We start from the raw sequence: 18310 nt of genomic DNA on the forward strand, positions 1-18310 counted from the left end.
ATAGATATGGAAGTAAAGAATGTGATCGTTAGAGGCGATTCTCTATTGGTAATTCACCAATTGATTGGTGATTTTAAGTGTTAAAGTGATTCCATTATAAGTTAATAAGAAATCGCCCAAGAGTTGTTGGAAAAATTCGACCAAGTAGAGCTTCAATGTGTTAATAGGATATATAATGACGTAGCAAATGAGTTGGCCCAGATGGCCTCAAGGTATTCAAAGGTTTTAAATTAGAAATCTACTTATGAATATGGAGTAATATTGCCCGTAGTCCAAAGAAGGGCGAGAAGGATTGAAATTCATTACATACAAGATGGAGATGCAATAGATTGGAGGGCAGAGATTAAAAGGTCCCTTAAAGAACCTAATAAAGAAGATAGTAGAAAAATGAAGTTGTGTTTGCTAAACTATTGATAGATAAAGAGTTGTTTAAGAAACGCTCTGATGGTATATTACTAAAGTGTGTAAGTTTGCAAGAAGTCAGGACAATCATGGCTGAGGTGCACGAAGGGATATGTGGAGCTCATCAAGCTGAACAAAGGATAAGATGGTTAATTATTAGGAATGGATATTTTTGGCCCAAGATGGGAGAATCACGTGTTCAATATGCAAAGAGTTCTTTAGCATGCCAAAAGCATGGTCCAATACAAAGGGCGCCAGCAAGAGAAATGACACCTATTATGGGTTGGGCGATAGACCTAATAGGGAAGTTTTATCCCCCATCGTCCAAGCAACATACATTTATTATAGTTGCAACTGATTTTCTCACTAAGTGGGTAGAAGCGATATCTTTAAAAGAAATCACCCAAAAGAGTGTCATAGAATTTATCCGTGATCATATTATTTATAGATTTGGGATTCCACAAACTTTGATGGTAGATCACAGAACTTCTTTAAATGGAGATCAAGTGAATAAATTCTTGAGCGAGTTTGGAGTTAAAGTAGTGAACTCCACACCGTATTACGCTCAATCCAACGGACAAGCAGAATCTTCTAATAAGATTTTAAAAAATATCATAAGGAAAATTATAGATGAAAATGCCAGAAATTGGCACGAATGTCTAAACAAGGCTTTATAGGCTTATAGGACGTCGCCTCGGTCAAGTACCAAAATTACTCCTTTCCAACTTACTTATGGACAGGAGGCCGTTTTGCCTATGAAAATTAACGTGCAATCGATCAGAATGTGTTTGCAATATAAATTAAGTGATGATGAGTATACCGAATCACTAGTTCAAAACTTATTGGAGTTGGACGAATAAAAGTTGGACATCCTAGATAGATTGCAAGTTCAAAAACAAAGGATGACTAAGTTTTATAATAAAAAAGTTATAGTCAAGTCATTTAGCCTGGGCGAATTGATTTGAAAAACAATACTCCCTTTAGATAGCAAGGATCCAAAATATGGCAAGTGGTCGCCCAATTGGGAAGGGTCATATAAAGTAAATAATGTGTTGTCTAATGGAGCCTATCATTTGGAAGATTTAGATTGCACCAAGCACATGAGGTTCATTAATGGAAAATATTTAAAAAAAATATGTTCCTTCCTTATGGGAAAGTGAACAAATAAAAGCGTAATCAAATCGCGTTGAACGATCGTATATAAAAAGGGTCAGAATGAAATACGTTCAAATAAATTTCTTTATTATCAAACATTCATTACAAATTGCGAGACACAAAATAATAAATGCTCTATAAGCTACAAGTGAGAGCAAACTAATCTCTCGGTCGATCGCCAAGTAAGAGGGTGAACTGGCCTTGATTGACATCCTGATCGCACTGCTGCAAAGGCAGGCAGAGAGGCCGAAAAGCACTCTCAGCAAGCAACAGGAAAGAAAAGCACCTTCACATCGCCTGCCTAGTCGCGTTGCTGCAATAATGGGCATGGAGACTGAGAAGCACTCTCAGCAAGCAAGGTGGCTTGATAGGCATCCTCAAAAATTACCATCCATCATTGAACTCCTTGTAAAGAACATGGAGACGATGAGAAAAACTTCGCTGGCTGAAGAATATTTTCTATATCTCCCATACCAAAGGTGGCATCAAAATAAATAGCCAAATGGGTAGATCAAATGATCCATTTCTATGGAAAACGAAAATTTTGGATCGATTATTGAAATGTCAAATGATGGCAGCAAATTAGTTTTTGAAGAAAAGTGAAAATAAAAATGAAAAGTGCGAAATATACGTGCATTTATAGGGGCGTAAAGGTAAAGAGATAGAATATGAACGGCCACATTCGTGCCTAGTAATTGGAGTCAAGTGGCCCAAAGTCTTAGGAAAAGAGACAGAAATACCAAGAGAGAATGTACATGAATCTTAGCATAAAGCAGTTAAATGCTTGGGGGATAGACGATTAAGGACAACGTCAATTAGCACGTAAATAGTCAAAATAGTCGTTCATTAATGACAATGGCTGCTGTTACATTCAAATTTAGCAATGGCAGTTAGTACGAAATTACAAAAGAAAAATTTAAGACATTAGATGTCTTAATTACAATTCACCCCAGGCCGATCGAATTTTTTTCCTAAGTCTCCCCCAATCCTCGCTCTGCTGAGAAGAAGCGACATTTAATTCAGCTACAAAATCGTCATCAACCTCCAGCTTTTTGTACTGATCGGCCAAAGACTTGGTTCACTCAATTTCTTGGGAAGCATTACGCTTTTTGGCAGCCATTCTCGCCCTACAGTCGTCCATTTTTGCTTGTAGCTCCTTCATCTCTGCAGCTAAACTTGTCATCAAAGAGTCTTCAACCATAATTTCGGAAGAGATTTCTTTTAATTCGTCCTCGGCTTTGTTAATCTCTAGAAGCAAAGACTCTCTTTCAGATGCAGCGTGAAGATATTGAGTACTCCTGGCCTTCAGTTCAACATTTTTGGCCAGCAAGAAGAGGATGTCAGAGTGGACAACCTTCAACGTCGCTTTAAAATCAGCAATAATATTGAGCGATGAAAGTGTCAGTGCTTGTGCCAACTTCGTACTCAATAGCTCAAGCTTATCCTTGTGTTTAACAACACTTGCCTGGCCGATGTCCATGTCCATGTCCATAAAAGACATATACTCAAATATCGACTGCTTGAGGAACTTCATATCTTCCTCTGAAGAAGTAGAAGGACGACCGGTTGAAGTAGGGCGAGATGTCTTGACTTGCCCCCAGGAAGTGAACAAGTCCTGGATGGAACGCACAATATCATCAGCACCCTGCAAAGAAAAATGCCAACATTGAGGGCTTTCACTACAATAAACGAAGCGAAAATGAAAGTAAAGCAAAAAGATACCTTATCAGCAATCTTGGGAAGTGACATATCACCAGTTGGCTCCACCACCTATGGAGACTTCCCCTTATTTGGGCGAGAAGACTCTGTCACAATGGGCAAATCCATGGGAGCCTCTGCAGAATTCAAGAAGCAACAAATCAGAAACCAATAGCACAAGCAAAGGTAAAACATCAAAAAAAATGTATTACCTTCTGGTTCGATGTTTGGGGGGTTGGCACCCTGGGAAGAAGGTGGCTCTTCCATTGGTTGTGATGAAGGTTCCGGGACTGAAGGTTTCTCTTTAAGCATAGTCCCTTCATCAGCTGATTTGGACGAAGTAACTTCAGCACAGGATGATGGAGCAGGAGCTGCCAACACCAAAGCCTTCAAAGGAGAGGCTGAACTTTTCTGAGAAATTCAAGTAAACCGTTAGCACATAGAAAGGTATGTTTGTGAATAAACAGAATTCAATTACCTTTCTCCTAACGATGAGAGGAGCGTCATCATCATCATCCTCCAAAACGGGAGATGCTGAAGCTGACCGTTTGCGGCTTAAGGCACTCTTAGTTGCAGTAACCTTGGCAGGTAGGGAAGTAGATGGACGAATAGATTGTTTAGCACGAGCAGGGGATGAAGGATTCCTAATGGACACAGGGGTGACCAAAATAGGAGAAATGGAAGAACTGTTTGGCTGATCCAGTGAATGGAAAGCACGATTGACATCAGTCGCAAACAATCTGCGCTTTACTGATGGCTAGAGTTGTTCAAAAAGGGGATGGATAGCACGGCTAGAATTGAAGGGGGCTAATGAAAATTTACTCGTCAAAAGAATGTTACGAGCATCTATAGCTTGTGCCTCTGCCTTATTAATGGTGTGAAAGCGGTCTGTCAAATTTTTTGAATAGCAAGGAGGAACAAGCCAAGTTTGGCCAAAACCAAGTTGGCGAGCAAAAAATTGGGGAGCATATATTTCAACCCCAGCCTTGGCATTGGTTCCAGTTAAAATATCGTAGAACAATTCCCTCCCAATAAAAAACTGGACCCAAACAAATAGAGAGGCACTCGCACTGTCCAGGGTGGATGGAGGTTGCACATAATCTGGAGTCAAGTGAGCAGGAAAAGGAAAGAAGGAAGGAATCGAATTTAAGGTATAAAAGAATGAAAAAATGTCCCCACTGGACATATTTACAGGGTTCAATGGGTCAATGGTTAGCCCATAGCAGCTAGCAGAACGAAGGGAAATGGATGGAGCACCAAGTGGCGGAAAGTATGCTCTCAACCACAGTTGAGTGAACCAAAAGGGCCCACTGCCAGTGGGAGATGCACTATTCTTCAATTGAGATTGAAGGGAAGTCATGGCTCTATAAAGGGCAGCTAAAAAGAAGGAACATAAGTTCAAAGGCCTACCATGCGCCAATTCATACGCTATGGGTAAGTAGCTCATAGAAGGTTTCGTACTTGGCACGCAGAGAATATATATACAGAGCCAAATTTGAAGAAATGCCACACGCTCAGTATGGGAGGGTTCAGCTCTTGAATGATTATAAAAACCTTGCATGCTTGAATAGGACTCCATAAGTTTCTTGTCAAATTTCAAGCCGAAACTGGAAATCAAGATATCAAGAAAGATGGTATCGCCCAAAGGCGGAAGATTTACTAGAGCTCCAACATCCCTTAAAGTAATAGACATGGGACTAAGAGGGAAAATGAAAGTATTATATTCATAAGACCAAAAACTCAAAGCAATCAGAAAAAGCACTGGGTTGAAAATTGGGGGTTGAAGAGCGATTTCTAATAAGTCTGAAATTCTAGCACGATCAAAAATCGCCTTGGTAGGGCCATGATTCATAAGACGTGCATGCCATCTACGAAAAATAACATCAGCTTTAGGTCAAGTGCAAATACCTTTTTCGTGAATCAGCCTCAATGACAGAGAGTTCAGGAACAGAGGGTCTTGAGTGCAAGGGAACAGCTGGCCCACCGCCACTTGTCCAACGACTTCGGCATTATTGAATGAAGGACCCAGATAGAATTCATTGAGGTCAGCATTGGCTTGTGCAAGGAAGTTTGGATTTACATATGGCCTAGTAATGATTTTCTGGAAATCTTCGAAACTAAAAGAATCATCAGATTGAGTTTGTGAAGTCGCCATTGGGTGCAAAGTACATTTTTGTTAAAAGTTGCCTGAGAAACATAGCAGAGAAGCAAGAAGATGAACAGTAAAATAGTGAGGAGGAAGTGCGAAATATAGAGACGTGGTTTAGTGGTGCGATGAAATGGCGTGTCTTTTGGGTTTATAAGGGTTTGTAACGTCGCACATTTTCAAACTATAGAAGGAAATAATGATTGAAATTCTTGAGAATTTCAAATGTTGCGAAAATACAAAGTGAATATGACAAAGATTAATAATTGGTATTATTTCTGCTATATTGGGGGTATTTGTTGACACACTAAAAGTACAGCCCAAATCAAATAGCCCAAAGAGTGAAGCCCAATTGGGGAGTCCAGAATAAAGGTCCAAACATGATTAATGATGAATGCAGTGGAAGCCCACGAACACAATAACATTATCGCCCAAGCTTGCAAGACGCCCAAAAGTTGAGCGAATGGAATGCCTTACGGTCGTCCAGAGCGATGACCCCGCTCTCGTCCAAACCTTCGAATCGCCCAAGATCTTAGCAAACATAAAATATTATGGTTATCCAGAATAGCAGTTATTGAAGTAGTTGTTGAGTAATCTTATCACATTCCACGATTCAAGGAGCCCAGTTGAAGGCGGTTGAACGACAAAGAGTAATGGCAGCAGTCAGAGACGGCAGTTCCACGACAAGTTAGCCACCATAAAGAAAGTGGGTAGTTATAAGCAATCAAGCAGTTTCCAATCGGTTTGTCACGAGGAAATCATCAAGGGAATATAAAAAGGAAGAGAAAATATAAAGAAAAGACCCCGGAATCAAACACTCTCAAATAGAGAATATGTAATTTTAATTTTTTAGCTTAAATTTAAACACTTCTTTTAGTACTCGTGTGCTTGCGCTCCTCGAAAGTATTCTGTTTATTTCCAATTGTAAATCATCATCAATAAAAAACCCCTTTTTGAGACTTTGTCTCAAGAGGTGTGTTTCTTACACAATCATCTGATCCTTTTTTTAATTGTTAGTGACTACTCGCGCGAAACAAATTCATATATTTTCGAGTATTTAACTAACTTCTCTAATACAAAATGGATTTCAACGATTTGATATGAGCGTGACCATCCGTAACCCTTTTACTGGTTCACATGGATAAAAAAACCGGATTTCAACGATTTGATATGAGCGTGACCATCCGTAACCCTTTTACTGGTTCACATGGATAAAAAACCTTGATAATTTCCGTGCAAGAGCAATTGTCCGAAATAACAAGATATTTAAAAAAAATAAAAAAATATAAAACCAAAAAAACCAAAAACTAATGAAACTTATCTAACAAGTTTCACAAACACTATTATCAAATTATTGCAACTTATGTAAGCATCAATTACAGCAATCTCTTGTTTGATAGATAATCATCACTTCTTTTTGAAAGTTAGCCGTTGAATAATTCATTTGTATTTAGATAAAGAAATAAAGGTCAAGATTAAGTAGAATATCTCCAACTAATATTATTTGATGATGCATGACCGATATGTGAATAATAATAAAATAGTCTTACTCATAATACAGAGTGATGCTTAAATTTCGTTCGAACGAAAATGAGATATGCTAGAATCTACTAAAAAGGGAACAATTGGAATCTTCTTAATGAAAATGGTTGTAGGATTTTCAAACAGTTAACATATATTTAAAGAGTCAAAATGAATCATAATCAAAGCGAAACCTTAATTCAGCTAAAAAAAATGATGAAAATACCCTTAAAATTGATTTAAAATATAAAAATGTTGAAAGTTATGCATGTTTCTATATATCCTTATTTCTCCTCTTTTCCAACTGATTTATGATTTTCTTTTCTGCATCACTTGACAATTGGCATCAAATAAAATACCTATCAAGTAACTTTTTTTTTAATTCTATTTATATCAAATTACACTTATAAATATACAAAATAGCATGTCCTTACAGAGTGTTTTCAAGTTAGATAAATAACTAAACTCAGAAGAAAATGTTCGATATTTTATTACATCCTCTAACAAATAAATTTAGCTGAGCATCAATGTGGTGGGAATGTGTTTTTTTCTAAACATGCTTGAAATATAAAAAACACATGCTAGAAACAAAGTCTGTAAAAGTGTTACAAGTAGTAATTATTTTACTTCATTTCAATAGTAATTCGTATTTAGGCTTCGTTTGAAAATATTCTTGAAAAGTCAAAAACTACTACTGAAATCAAGAATTTACTTTTGAGCATTTTACATATTTTTTTGGAAGTGAAACAAATAAAAATAAACGGGGTGTACCGGATATGGAGGCGGAATGAGGTGAAGAAAATATCCGATGGGACGGAGGACATGAATGATTGCCCCGACCCACCCCGTTGCTATCCCTACTTATCATTATTAAGTTATGTGGTAATTTTACCTTTCAAGTGTATTACTAGAATACCAGCAGGAAATAGGGACGAAAAATTCCTTATGTTGTTCCCTTTAAAGGAAAGTAAAGCTACCAAATTCATTGCCGAGAAGGGTTAAAAATTCGAGCAGATCCTCAAACTTCTCTTGTTACAATTGAATCACTTAAATTTAAGTCATCTCGTCCAACTACATTATCTTGTTAGCTAAAAAGTGGCATCTGGGTTAATATGATATAACTTGAATAAATTTGATTTAGCACAATGCCAGGTTGGTATCTCTAATTCAAACAATATTATAAATTTAATGACTCACATCTTTGATGCAGTCATCGATTTTTTCAAGAGTTCACAATTCTCACTAGCAAATAAGAATATTCTACTCACTTGTAACTTGTAAGACCTTAAAGATTTGAAATGTTCTAGAGAAGAATAAGAAAATGCAGATCCAACAGGTTTTGTCCCATGTCTTTTATTAAACTCATGCGCCCACCTTATTCTTCATTATTACATTGCCCTTTCTCAACGTTCCTATTTTTAAACTCCACTGGAGGCAAATGAATTTAAACCTTGACCCCACCCCACCCTCTCTCTCTCTCTCACTGCGTATATAGATAATACAAGGCAAGGATTGGAATTCTGGGTAAAATTCTTCAAATGGGATGTTTTCTTGCCTGTTTTGGCTTCAAGAAGAAGCGAAAACGTCGAAAGCCGGGCAATAAAAATCTATCGGGAGAAGAGGTAAGATACACTTGAAACCCCTTCGACTAATGCTGTAAATTATTCTTGAAAATTGATACTTAATGCATTTGTTTCTTACATTTTCCAGGGCCATGGAAAGTATATGCCTTTAGATTCTGATGTCACTGTTAAACTTGATACAAAACCAGAGCCCATCACCTCAGATTCTAAGCTCAAGTGAGTTTCTTTTGGTTTCGAGTTTCATTCCTTTATAAAAAAAAATGCCGGGATATCTTAATCTATGTTATTAATTTTGATTTTTGTAGAGAAAACCAAAAAGATGAACCAAAGTTGAAAATCAAAAAGAAAGTGAGCTTCAATTTGAATGTCAAGGCTTATGAACCAATACAAAATTATGACGCGTACCTTTCAGAGGGCGAAGAGGAGACGAACCTACCTGTTTTGCGCTGTGACGAGGATTCATTAGAATCGAGCATCAGATCGTACCCTCAAAATTACAGATACCAGAAGTGTATAGAAGGCTATGATGATGAAGACGATGAGATAAAATTAGAGGAAAGTGATTTCTATTACGATGATATTTATGATAGTTGTGAAGAATTGGAAGATGATTACAGCAATAATGAAAGTGATGATTTATCGAAAATCCAAGAAGATTCTTCTTGGCAATTGAATTCTGCAGATATGAAATCAAACTATGGAGTAACAAATTTTCCCATGCCATTCCATGATGTGTCTAATAAAGATTTCCAGAGACTTGAATCAAATTGTCATACTCGAGACAGGAGTGTGCTCAATCCAGTCGAAAATCTCACGCAGTGGAAAGCAATTAAAGCTCAAGCAAGATCACAGTTCAAGCGCCAAAAGGAAAATATCATGGTAGAGAAAGAACAAGAAATTCCCTCGACTACAGATCCCAGTTATTTTCCTAAAGCAGAGACGAATTTCGCTACTATATCTCAACTCACAGTGCCAGTTGATGCCAGTCTCTCAAACTGGTTGGTTTCTACACAAAAACTATAAGCAAGAACAACATCAGTGCAATAACATGAGCCGGCGTTTGTCATATGCTGCTCCGATTTGTATTACAAGAAGTCACTTATTATCGATAAAAGGCAAGAAGAAAGTTATCAGAGATTTGCAGGAAGATATTGTTTGTATTTCCTTTCACACAGAGTGGAATAATCAGCAACTGTTTTGGTTTGTGTTCCTTTGTTTAGGAGTTTTTTCGACTCGTCATTCGGTGGCTTATTGTGTTTGGTGATTTCTGTATTGTGGTAAGAATGATCTGCTTTTTGTAACACCTTATTAGACATGGACAGGGGGAGATATATATTTTCAGAATTATAATGTTTGATCTTTCCAATAAGAACTACACAAATCCTTTTTCACTGTTCCATTCGGTTCATTGCTAAATAAAACGGGAAAATTTAAAACAACTATATCATTGGCAACTAAACTATACTATGTCATTGGCCCCTTTCTCTTCTAATCTCAAGCAAAAGCTTCTTTAAGTATATACAGAACGGTTGTGCTACATATATATAATAATTTGTATATATATGATGTGATGAGATATGATTAGATCAAAATTTCTTCAATAAAAATAAAATAAAATTCTCCACCACATCTCATTTGTGTGTAAACCATTATGTAATTCCATTATAAATAAGTAGTATTATTCCATGCCGAACACCATTCATTTCTAATCAAGTTAATTCAGACAGGTAAAATTTTGAAGTTGAAATACAGAAAAAGAAAAAACTGTGTCATTGCTAGATACTGATATCATGAAGAATTTTTGACATTGTACAATCCTGATCCATTTCTGTTCGATAAAGACGACAAGAACCAACAACAAAAAGTAGCAGAAATGAGGTGAAAACATTACAATATAGAAGCACTTCGAATGCTCTGTGAGTACTATACATATACACATTACTGATATTTGAAATGAAAGACGGAAGGAATGCTCCGACTTTCGAGGAAGCTGCAATGGTCTATATCTGCATTTTGGCACGAAGTAACAGAATTGATATGCTCCAAACACCGAATATCTCGAACTAAAAGTAGATTTGGTATTGTTAATTCCGACTCCTTCAGAATACCACAAAATGGTGTCGTAACAAGAAAATGAGTCGTAAGAGAAAGAGATCCACTAGGCTGAAATATTTCAGCTTTATCTTCAGTATGAGAGTCATAGAAGATTAACTTCTGACTGATCCAAGATAACTACCAAGAAGATGTTCTAGTGATATGATCTACATTATTCTACAGATGCAAGAATCTGAATCTTCCTCGTTTGAGTCACTCATATCACTGCAAGGAAAATGAACGATAGTGAGGACAGAATAACAGATACAACTGAATATAATAATCTAGTCAACAGTTCATGACGGAATCTAATGCATCATTGCTATGTAGGTTTCTTTTCTCAGATGTATAATGAACCGAGACATCCCTACAAAGAGAATGGCAACATTCAATTTGGACAGCGCACATGAACAAAGGAAAAAGGGGGTTCTCAAATGTCACTCTCAATATTTACCAAATACCAAATCAAAGATAACGGCCAGAAGAATACAAAGTACTAATAAAGCAAAAAAGGTGATAGTTACCGATGGATGAATACACACTAAGGTGCCAAATTTTGGGAAAAGCAGAACTTCTTCATAATACACAAACTAAAGAGAAATTAGACACTTGATATGTAATAGCAATTGTATCCAATGATATTTCAAGATTAAAGAGACTTAATCAACATAAAGTACTCCTTTGTAATTCCAAATATATGAGATCCATTTTAAACTGAAATAGGATAAAGGAGAAAGGTTACTGAATTTTCTAGGAGAAAAAAGCTGTTACAAATGAACAATCATGTGAACTGAGAGATAAATTGTATTGATCTTTTCAATCTACACGTTACTGAATCTTATCAGTGAAAACGTCTCACAACAAAGTCCACTACAAGCATACTATACATGTTTCTAATGAACTCTTAACTGCCACAAGTAGTTATAGTGTAATGGTAGATATGAAATCATATTTAACCACAATAATGAATTCAAAGTTTGCAAAATGAATTTGAACAACATGATATCTGCTTCTAACATTATTTCCAACTCAATATTTGGAACTCAAATGTGCCAACAAGGCATGGAGCAGGGGTGGCATAAATTGAAGCACATTATAGGAAACTTGATGAAATGGAGACTCTTTAGAGATTTGATAACCATTTAAGAATTGTGTATTAATAAAGAGATTTGGATAGGGGCTATGCCCTCTTCAGTTAGTTGAATTATACCCTATTGAATCATCCCATAAAAGTCCTAATCCGTCTTCCTCCCATGATAGCCTTCTGATGATTGATTAGTAGGGATAAAACTGTGCACCAAATCATCTTCATATACGACCTTCAATACCAGGGCAAAACTTGTAATAAAAAGTAAAATAAAAATGCTTTTGAAAAGAATTTATAAAACTGACTAGTTCGTCATCCTAAATAGATTTATCCTAAGGGCAATGCAAGAATGGGAAAAAAAGGTTGACCAACTTCCTAAATTAACCTCCTCCGACCCAGAATTTACTGAATAGAACCTAAAATAAGAATAAAGTAGAGCTATGAGAACGTGACTAAGAAGTTGACTATTCGCATTAAAATTCCAAGAATAAGATCACTAATTGCATCCCAAAAAATTAATGCTTCTAATGTTAGCTTAGCTAGCTGAGACAGTTGCATGTGTTTACAATACGTAAGCATACAAACAATGCTCCCTATGGCCACCCATGTTCCTCATAATAATGTTATTTCCTTGTCTTCCATATATATAGCTTTCTCTATTCTCTATTTCCCTACCCTCCCTTCCCCAACCACTATAATGAATTCTTAGGTTATAATTACATATACTCGTAGTCCTCAAGTACATGTGGTCAACAAAGAACTCCTTATCGACGCAAGAATTCATGAAAAAGTTATCTCCTTACTAACCACAAAAAATTTGGGACCACAAGATAAATCCTTGCATGACTATCACAAAGAGAAAAACCTTTGTCATCTAGTATCTCAGTCCAGTCAGTTTTATTGCTATTCTACATTCTACAGTGAATAATTGTTCATTCTCAATATGCACATACATATTCATACAATCACCTTTTATTTCTTCTCTAGAACTAACTAAAAGACCAAATCAAAGAATGCAACTAAGCACCAGAAACACAAACACACTTCCCTACAAAGTACAAATCACAACAGATAATCAAATTTCCTCAATTTTGATCAAAATTAAGCAACCACAATTCACAGAAACCAAAGAGAAGACAGTATTTTCATTACCTAGGTTGAAATTCCAAAACCTCAGCTAGCTTATCCCCATTCTTATCCAACCACTGCACTTTCCTCCTAGGTTTCCCTTTGTTTTTGGACAGCCCACCTTTCTTGGATGGCAACAATGTCCGTGATTCGTCATCTCCTTCAATTTCCTCATTCAAAATCACCTTTGGAGACTCCACACTATTCACAATGTTAGTATTATTTTTATGATTTTTAACATCCTTTCCATTCATATCCATGGAGAGAAACCGTGCTATCAAAGATCTATATTCAACTATAAATATCAAGAAAGAGAGGATCTTTCATCGATATTTAACACGAAAACAAGAACCCATTAATCAAAAACCGATAACTAAGCATCCAAAAAAAAAAAAAAAAATTGAAGTTTCGATATTTGATAGTGAATTTTTAAGAACTGGATGCAATCAAGAAAGTCAACTCATGATCCGACCCAGAAAACAATAAATCGGAAACCATTTGATCAGAAAGTGAAGAATATTTTAGCAACGTGGAATTGCATAGATTTTCGAAAGAAAACCGAAAAACACAATGAAAATTTTCAAAAATAACAAAGATCATAGAATTCCTGACAGCCTAGAAAATTAAAAAAAATGCAAAAGCTGTATTCTTTAGGTATTTTAAAATATATTTAAAATAAAATTGATATCTTTAGTAATGTGAAGCCAAGATATAGAGACACAGATGGACACAGATCGAAACCCGTGAAATCTAAGGAACAGAAAGAAAGAGGAGAGAGAGAGAGGGAGAGAGTTTACATGTGTAATGAATCTTCCATTATTTTACGGGCGAATACTCGTTAGTTGTTTGTTTGCATTAAGGTAAACAACTCTTATTAGAAATATTATTAAAGCCAAATTTTGGAAATATTATACTAATTAACAAATTCAGAGTCAGTCAGTTAATGAAAATGGCCATCATCATCATCATAATCATCCCGCAAAATGGGAGATGCTGAAGCTGGCCGTTTGCAGCTTAAGGCACCTTTAGCTGTAGTAGCATTGGCATGTGGAGAAGCAAATGGACAAATAGGATGTTTAGCGCGAGTAGGGGAGGAAGGATTCTTAATGGACACAGGGGTGACCAAAATAGGAGAAGTAGAGGAGGTATCTGGCTGATCCAGTAAATGGAAGGCACGATTAGCATCAGTTGTAAACAATCTGCGTTTTACTGATGGTCAGAGCTGTTCAAAAAGAGGATGGACGACACAGCTAGAATTGAAAGGGACTAATGAAAATTTGCTCGTCAAAAGAGTGTTATGAGCATCTACAGCTTGTACTTCTGCCTTATTAATAGTGTGAAAATGATCTGTCAAATTTTTGGAGTAGCAAGGAGGAATAGGCCAAGTTGGCGAGCAAAAAATTGGGGAGCATATATTTCAACCCCAGCCTTGGCATTGGTTCCAGTTAAAATATCGTAGAACAATTCCCTCCCAATAAAAAACTGGACCCAAACAAATAGAGAGGCACTCGCACTGTCCAGGGTGGATGGAGGTTGCACATAATCTGGAGTCAAGTGAGCAGGAAAAGGAAAGAAGGAAGGAATCGAATTTAAGGTATAAAAGAATGAAAAAATGTCCCCACTGGACATATTTACAGGGTTCAATGGGTCAATGGCTAGCCCATAGCAGCTAGCAGAACGAAGGGAAATGGATGGAGCACCAAGTGGCGGAAAGTATGCTCTCAACCACAGTTGAGTGAACCAAAAGGGCCCACTGCCAGTGGGAGATGCACCATTCTTCAATTGAGATTGAAGGGAAGTCATGGCTCTATAAAGGGCAGCTAAAAAGAAGGAACATAAGTTCAAAGGCCTACCATGCGCCAATTCATACGCTATGGGTAAGTAGCTCATAGAAGGTTTCGTACTTGGCACGCAGAGAATATATATACAGAGCCAAATTTGAAGAAATGCCACACGCTCAGTATGGGAGGGTTCAGCTCTTGAATGATTATAAAAACCTTGCATGCTTGAATAGGACTCCATAAGTTTCTTGTCAAATTTCAAGCCGAAACTGGAAATCAAGATATCAAGAAAGATGGTATCGCCCAAAGGCGGAAGATTTACTAGAGCTCCAACATCCCTTAAAGTAATAGACATGGGACTAAGAGGGAAAACGAAAGTATTATATTCATAAGACCAAAAACTCAAAGCAATAAGAAAAAGCACTGGGTTGAAAATTGGGGGTTGAAGAGCGATTTCTAATAAGTCTGAAATTCTAGCACGATCAAAAATCGCCTTGGTAGGGCCATGATTCATAAGATGTGCATGCCATCTACGAAAAATAACATCAGCTTTAGGCCAAGTGCAAATACCTTTTTCGTGAATCGGCCTCAATGACAGAGAGTTCAGGAACAGAGGGTCTTGAGTGCAAGGGAACAGCTGGCCCACCGCCACTTGTCCAACGACTTCGGCATTATTGAATGAAGGACCCAGATAGAATTCATTGAGGTCAGCATTGGCTTGTGCAAGGAAGTTTGGATTTACATATGGCCTAGTAATGATTTTCTGGAAATCTTCGAAACTAAAAGAATCATCAGATTGAGTTTGTGAAGTCGCCATTGGGTGCAAAGTACATTTTTGTTAAAAGTTGCCTGAGAAACATAGCAGAGAAGCAAGAAGATGAACAGTAAAATAGTGAGGAGGAAGTGCGAAATATAGAGACGTGGTTTAGTGGTGCGATGAAATGGCGTGTCTTTTGGGTTTATAAGGGTTTGTAACGTCGCACATTTTCAAACTATAGAAGGAAATAATGATTGAAATTCTGGAGAATTTCAAATGTTGCGAAAATACAAAGTGAATATGACAAAGATTAATAATTGGTATTAATTCTGCTATATTGGGGGTAATTGTTGACACACTAAAAATACAGCCCAAATCAAATAGCCCAAAGAGTGAAGCCCAATTGGGGAGTCCAGAATAAAGGTCCAAACATGATTAATGATGAATGCAGTGGAAGCCCACGAACACAATAACATTATCGCCCAAGCTTGCAAGACGCCCAAAAGTTGAGCGAATGGAATGCCTTACGGTCGTCCAGAGCGATGACCCCGCTCTCGTCCAAACCTTCGAATCGCCCAAGATCTTAGCAAACATAAAATATTATGGTTATCCAGAATAGCAGTTATTGAAGTAGTTGTTGAGTAATCTTATCACATTCCACGATTCAAGGAGCCCAGTTGAAGGCGGTTGAACGACAAAGAGTAATGGCAGCAGTCAGAGACGGCAGTTCCACGACAAGTTAGCCACCATAAAGAAAGTGGGTAGTTATAAGCAATCAAGCAGTTTCCAATCGGTTTGTCACGAGGAAATCATCAAGGGAATATAAAAAGGAAGAGAAAATATAAAGAAAAGACCCCGGAATCAAACACTCTCAAACAGAGAATATGTAATTTTAATTTCTTAACTTAAATTTAAACACTTCTTTTAGTACTCGTGTGCTTGCGCTCCTCGAAAGTATTCTGTTTATTTCCAATTGTAAATCATCATCAATAAAAAACCCCTTTTTGAGACTTTGTCTCAAGATGTGTGTTTCTTACACAATCATCTGATCCTTTTTTTAATTGTTAGTGACTACTCGCGCGAAACAAATTCATATATTTTCGAGTATTTAACTAACTTCTCTAATACAAAATGGATTTCAACGATTTGATATGAGCGTGACCATCCGTAACCCTTTTACTGGTTCACATGGATAAAAAAACCGGATTTCAACGATTTGATATGAGCGTGACCATCCGTAACCCTTTTACTGGTTCACATGGATAAAAAACCTTGATAATTTCCGTGCAAGAGCAATTGTCCGAAATAACAAGATATTTAAAAAAAATAAAAAAATATAAAACCAAAAAAACCAAAAACTAATGAAACTTATCTAACAAGTTTCACAAACACTATTATCAAATTATTGCAACTTATGTAAGCATCAATTACAGCAATCTCTTGTTTGATAGATAATCATCACTTCTTTTTGAAAGTTAGCCGTTGAATAATTCATTTGTATTTAGATAAAGAAATAAAGGTCAAGATTAAGTAGAATATCTCCAACTAATATTATTTGATGATGCACGACCGATATGTGAATAATAATAAAATAGTCTTACTCGTAATACAGAGTGATGCTTAAATTTCGTTCGAACGAAAATGAGATATGCTAGAATCTACTAAAAAGGGAACAATTGGAATCTTCTTAATGAAAATGGTTGTAGGATTTTCAAACAGTTAACATATATTTAAAGAGTCAAAATGAATCATAATCAAAGCGAAACCTTAATTCAGCTAAAAAAAAATGATGAAAATACCCTTAAAATTGATTTAAAATATAAAAATGTTGAAAGTTATGCATGTTTCTATATATCCTTATTTCTCCTCTTTTCCAACTGATTTATGATTTTCTTTTCTGCATCACTTGACAATTGGCATCAAATAAAATACCGATCAAGTAACTTTTTTTTTTTTTTTTTAATTCTATTTATATCAAATTACACTTATAAATATACAAAATACCAAGTCCTTACAGAGTGTTTTCAAGGTAGATAAATAACTAAACTCAGAAGAAAATGTTCGATATTTTATTACATCCTCTAACAAATAAATTTAGCTGAGCATCAATGTGGTGGGAAATTGTTTTTTTCTAAACATGCTTGAAATATAAAAAATACATGCTAGAAACAAAGTCTGTAAAAGTGTTACAAGTAGTAATTATTTTACTTTATTTCAATAGTAATTCGTATTTAGGCTTTGTTTGAAAATATTCTTGAAAAGTCAAAAACTACTACTGAAATCAAGAATTTACTTTTGAGCATTTTACATAATTTTTTGGAAGTGAAACAAATAAAAAATAATAAAAATAAACGGGGTGTACACTTTAACCAAAGATGGAGGCGGAATGAGGTGAAGAAAATATCCGATGGGACGGAGGACATGAATGATTGCCCCGATCCACCTCGTTGCTATCCCTACTTATCATTATTAAGTTATGTGGTAATTTTACCTTTCAAATATATTACTAGAATACTAGCAAGAAACAAGGACAAAAAATCTCCAAAAAAATTCCCCGTGTTGTGCCCTTTGAAGGAAAGTAAAGCTACCAAATTCATTCTCGAGAAGGGTTAAACATTCGAGCGGATCATCAAACTTCTCTTGTTATAATTGAATTACTTAAATTTAAGTCATCTCCAACTACATTATCATCGGGGTTAATATGATATAACATGAATAAATTTGATTTAGCACAATGTCAGGTTAGTATTTCTAATTCAAACAATATTATAAATTTAATGAGTCACATTTTTAATACAGTCATCGATTTTTTCAAGAGTTCACAATTCTCGCTAGCAGACGAGAATATTTTACTCACTTTTAACTTGTAAGACCATAAAGATTTGAAATGTTCTAGAGAAGAATAAGAAAATGCAGATCCAACAGGTTTTGTCCCATGTCTTTTATTAAACTCATGCG

At 36.1% G+C, this 18310-nt stretch overlaps 2 protein-coding genes and 1 long non-coding RNA gene across 4 annotated transcripts; 1 reads left to right on the top strand and 2 right to left on the bottom strand.

Annotated features, from left to right (window-relative positions):
* Positions 1-3152: 3152 nt before the first annotated feature.
* LOC111398004 lies at positions 3153-3513 on the bottom strand. The gene is made up of 3 exons (XR_002703326.1): positions 3468-3513; positions 3280-3392; positions 3153-3202 (listed from the first exon to the last, which is right to left on the bottom strand). It is a non-coding gene; the product is annotated as an uncharacterized LOC111398004 (long non-coding RNA).
* Positions 3514-8328: 4815 nt separating this feature from the next.
* LOC111401528 lies at positions 8329-9902 on the top strand. The gene is made up of 3 exons (XM_023029303.1): positions 8329-8544; positions 8633-8721; positions 8811-9902. Exons 1-3 carry the CDS (start codon positions 8461-8463, stop codon positions 9526-9528), a joined length of 891 nt encoding a protein of 296 aa, XP_022885071.1. The 5' UTR covers positions 8329-8460; the 3' UTR covers positions 9529-9902.
* Positions 9903-10256: 354 nt separating this feature from the next.
* LOC111401535 lies at positions 10257-13678 on the bottom strand. Of its 2 annotated transcripts, XM_023029324.1 has the most exons (3): positions 13612-13678; positions 12839-13015; positions 10257-10824 (listed from the first exon to the last, which is right to left on the bottom strand). In XM_023029324.1, the coding sequence occupies exons 1-3, from the start codon at positions 13629-13631 to the stop codon at positions 10767-10769; spliced, it is 255 nt and encodes an 84-aa protein (XP_022885092.1). In that variant the 5' UTR covers positions 13632-13678; the 3' UTR covers positions 10257-10766. The 2 variants fall into 2 exon arrangements, with proteins under 2 accessions (XP_022885092.1, XP_022885083.1); XM_023029315.1 differs by lacking the exon at positions 13612-13678 and having other exon boundaries at positions 12839-13605.
* Positions 13679-18310: the final 4632 nt, after the last annotated feature.

This window comes from Olea europaea, chromosome 1, assembly GCF_002742605.1.
Source record: "Olea europaea var. sylvestris chromosome 1, O_europaea_v1, whole genome shotgun sequence".
In the NCBI taxonomy this organism is placed as follows: Eukaryota; Viridiplantae; Streptophyta; class Magnoliopsida; order Lamiales; family Oleaceae; genus Olea; species Olea europaea.

Excerpts from the sequence above, each read along its gene's own strand:
- LOC111401535 (XM_023029315.1), bottom strand. The coding sequence starts at position 13,074 with ATGGATATGAATGGAAAGGATGTTAAAAATCATAAAAATAATACTAAC. Across the intron at positions 10,825-12,838 it reads GTTTTGGAATTTCAACCTAG|TGATATGAGTGACTCAAACG; the intron begins GTAATGAAAATA and ends TTTTCCTTGCAG.
- LOC111401528 (XM_023029303.1), top strand. The coding sequence starts at position 8,461 with ATGGGATGTTTTCTTGCCTGTTTTGGCTTCAAGAAGAAGCGAAAACGT. Across the intron at positions 8,545-8,632 it reads AAAATCTATCGGGAGAAGAG|GGCCATGGAAAGTATATGCC; the intron begins GTAAGATACACT and ends TACATTTTCCAG. Across the intron at positions 8,722-8,810 it reads ACCTCAGATTCTAAGCTCAA|AGAAAACCAAAAAGATGAAC; the intron begins GTGAGTTTCTTT and ends TGATTTTTGTAG.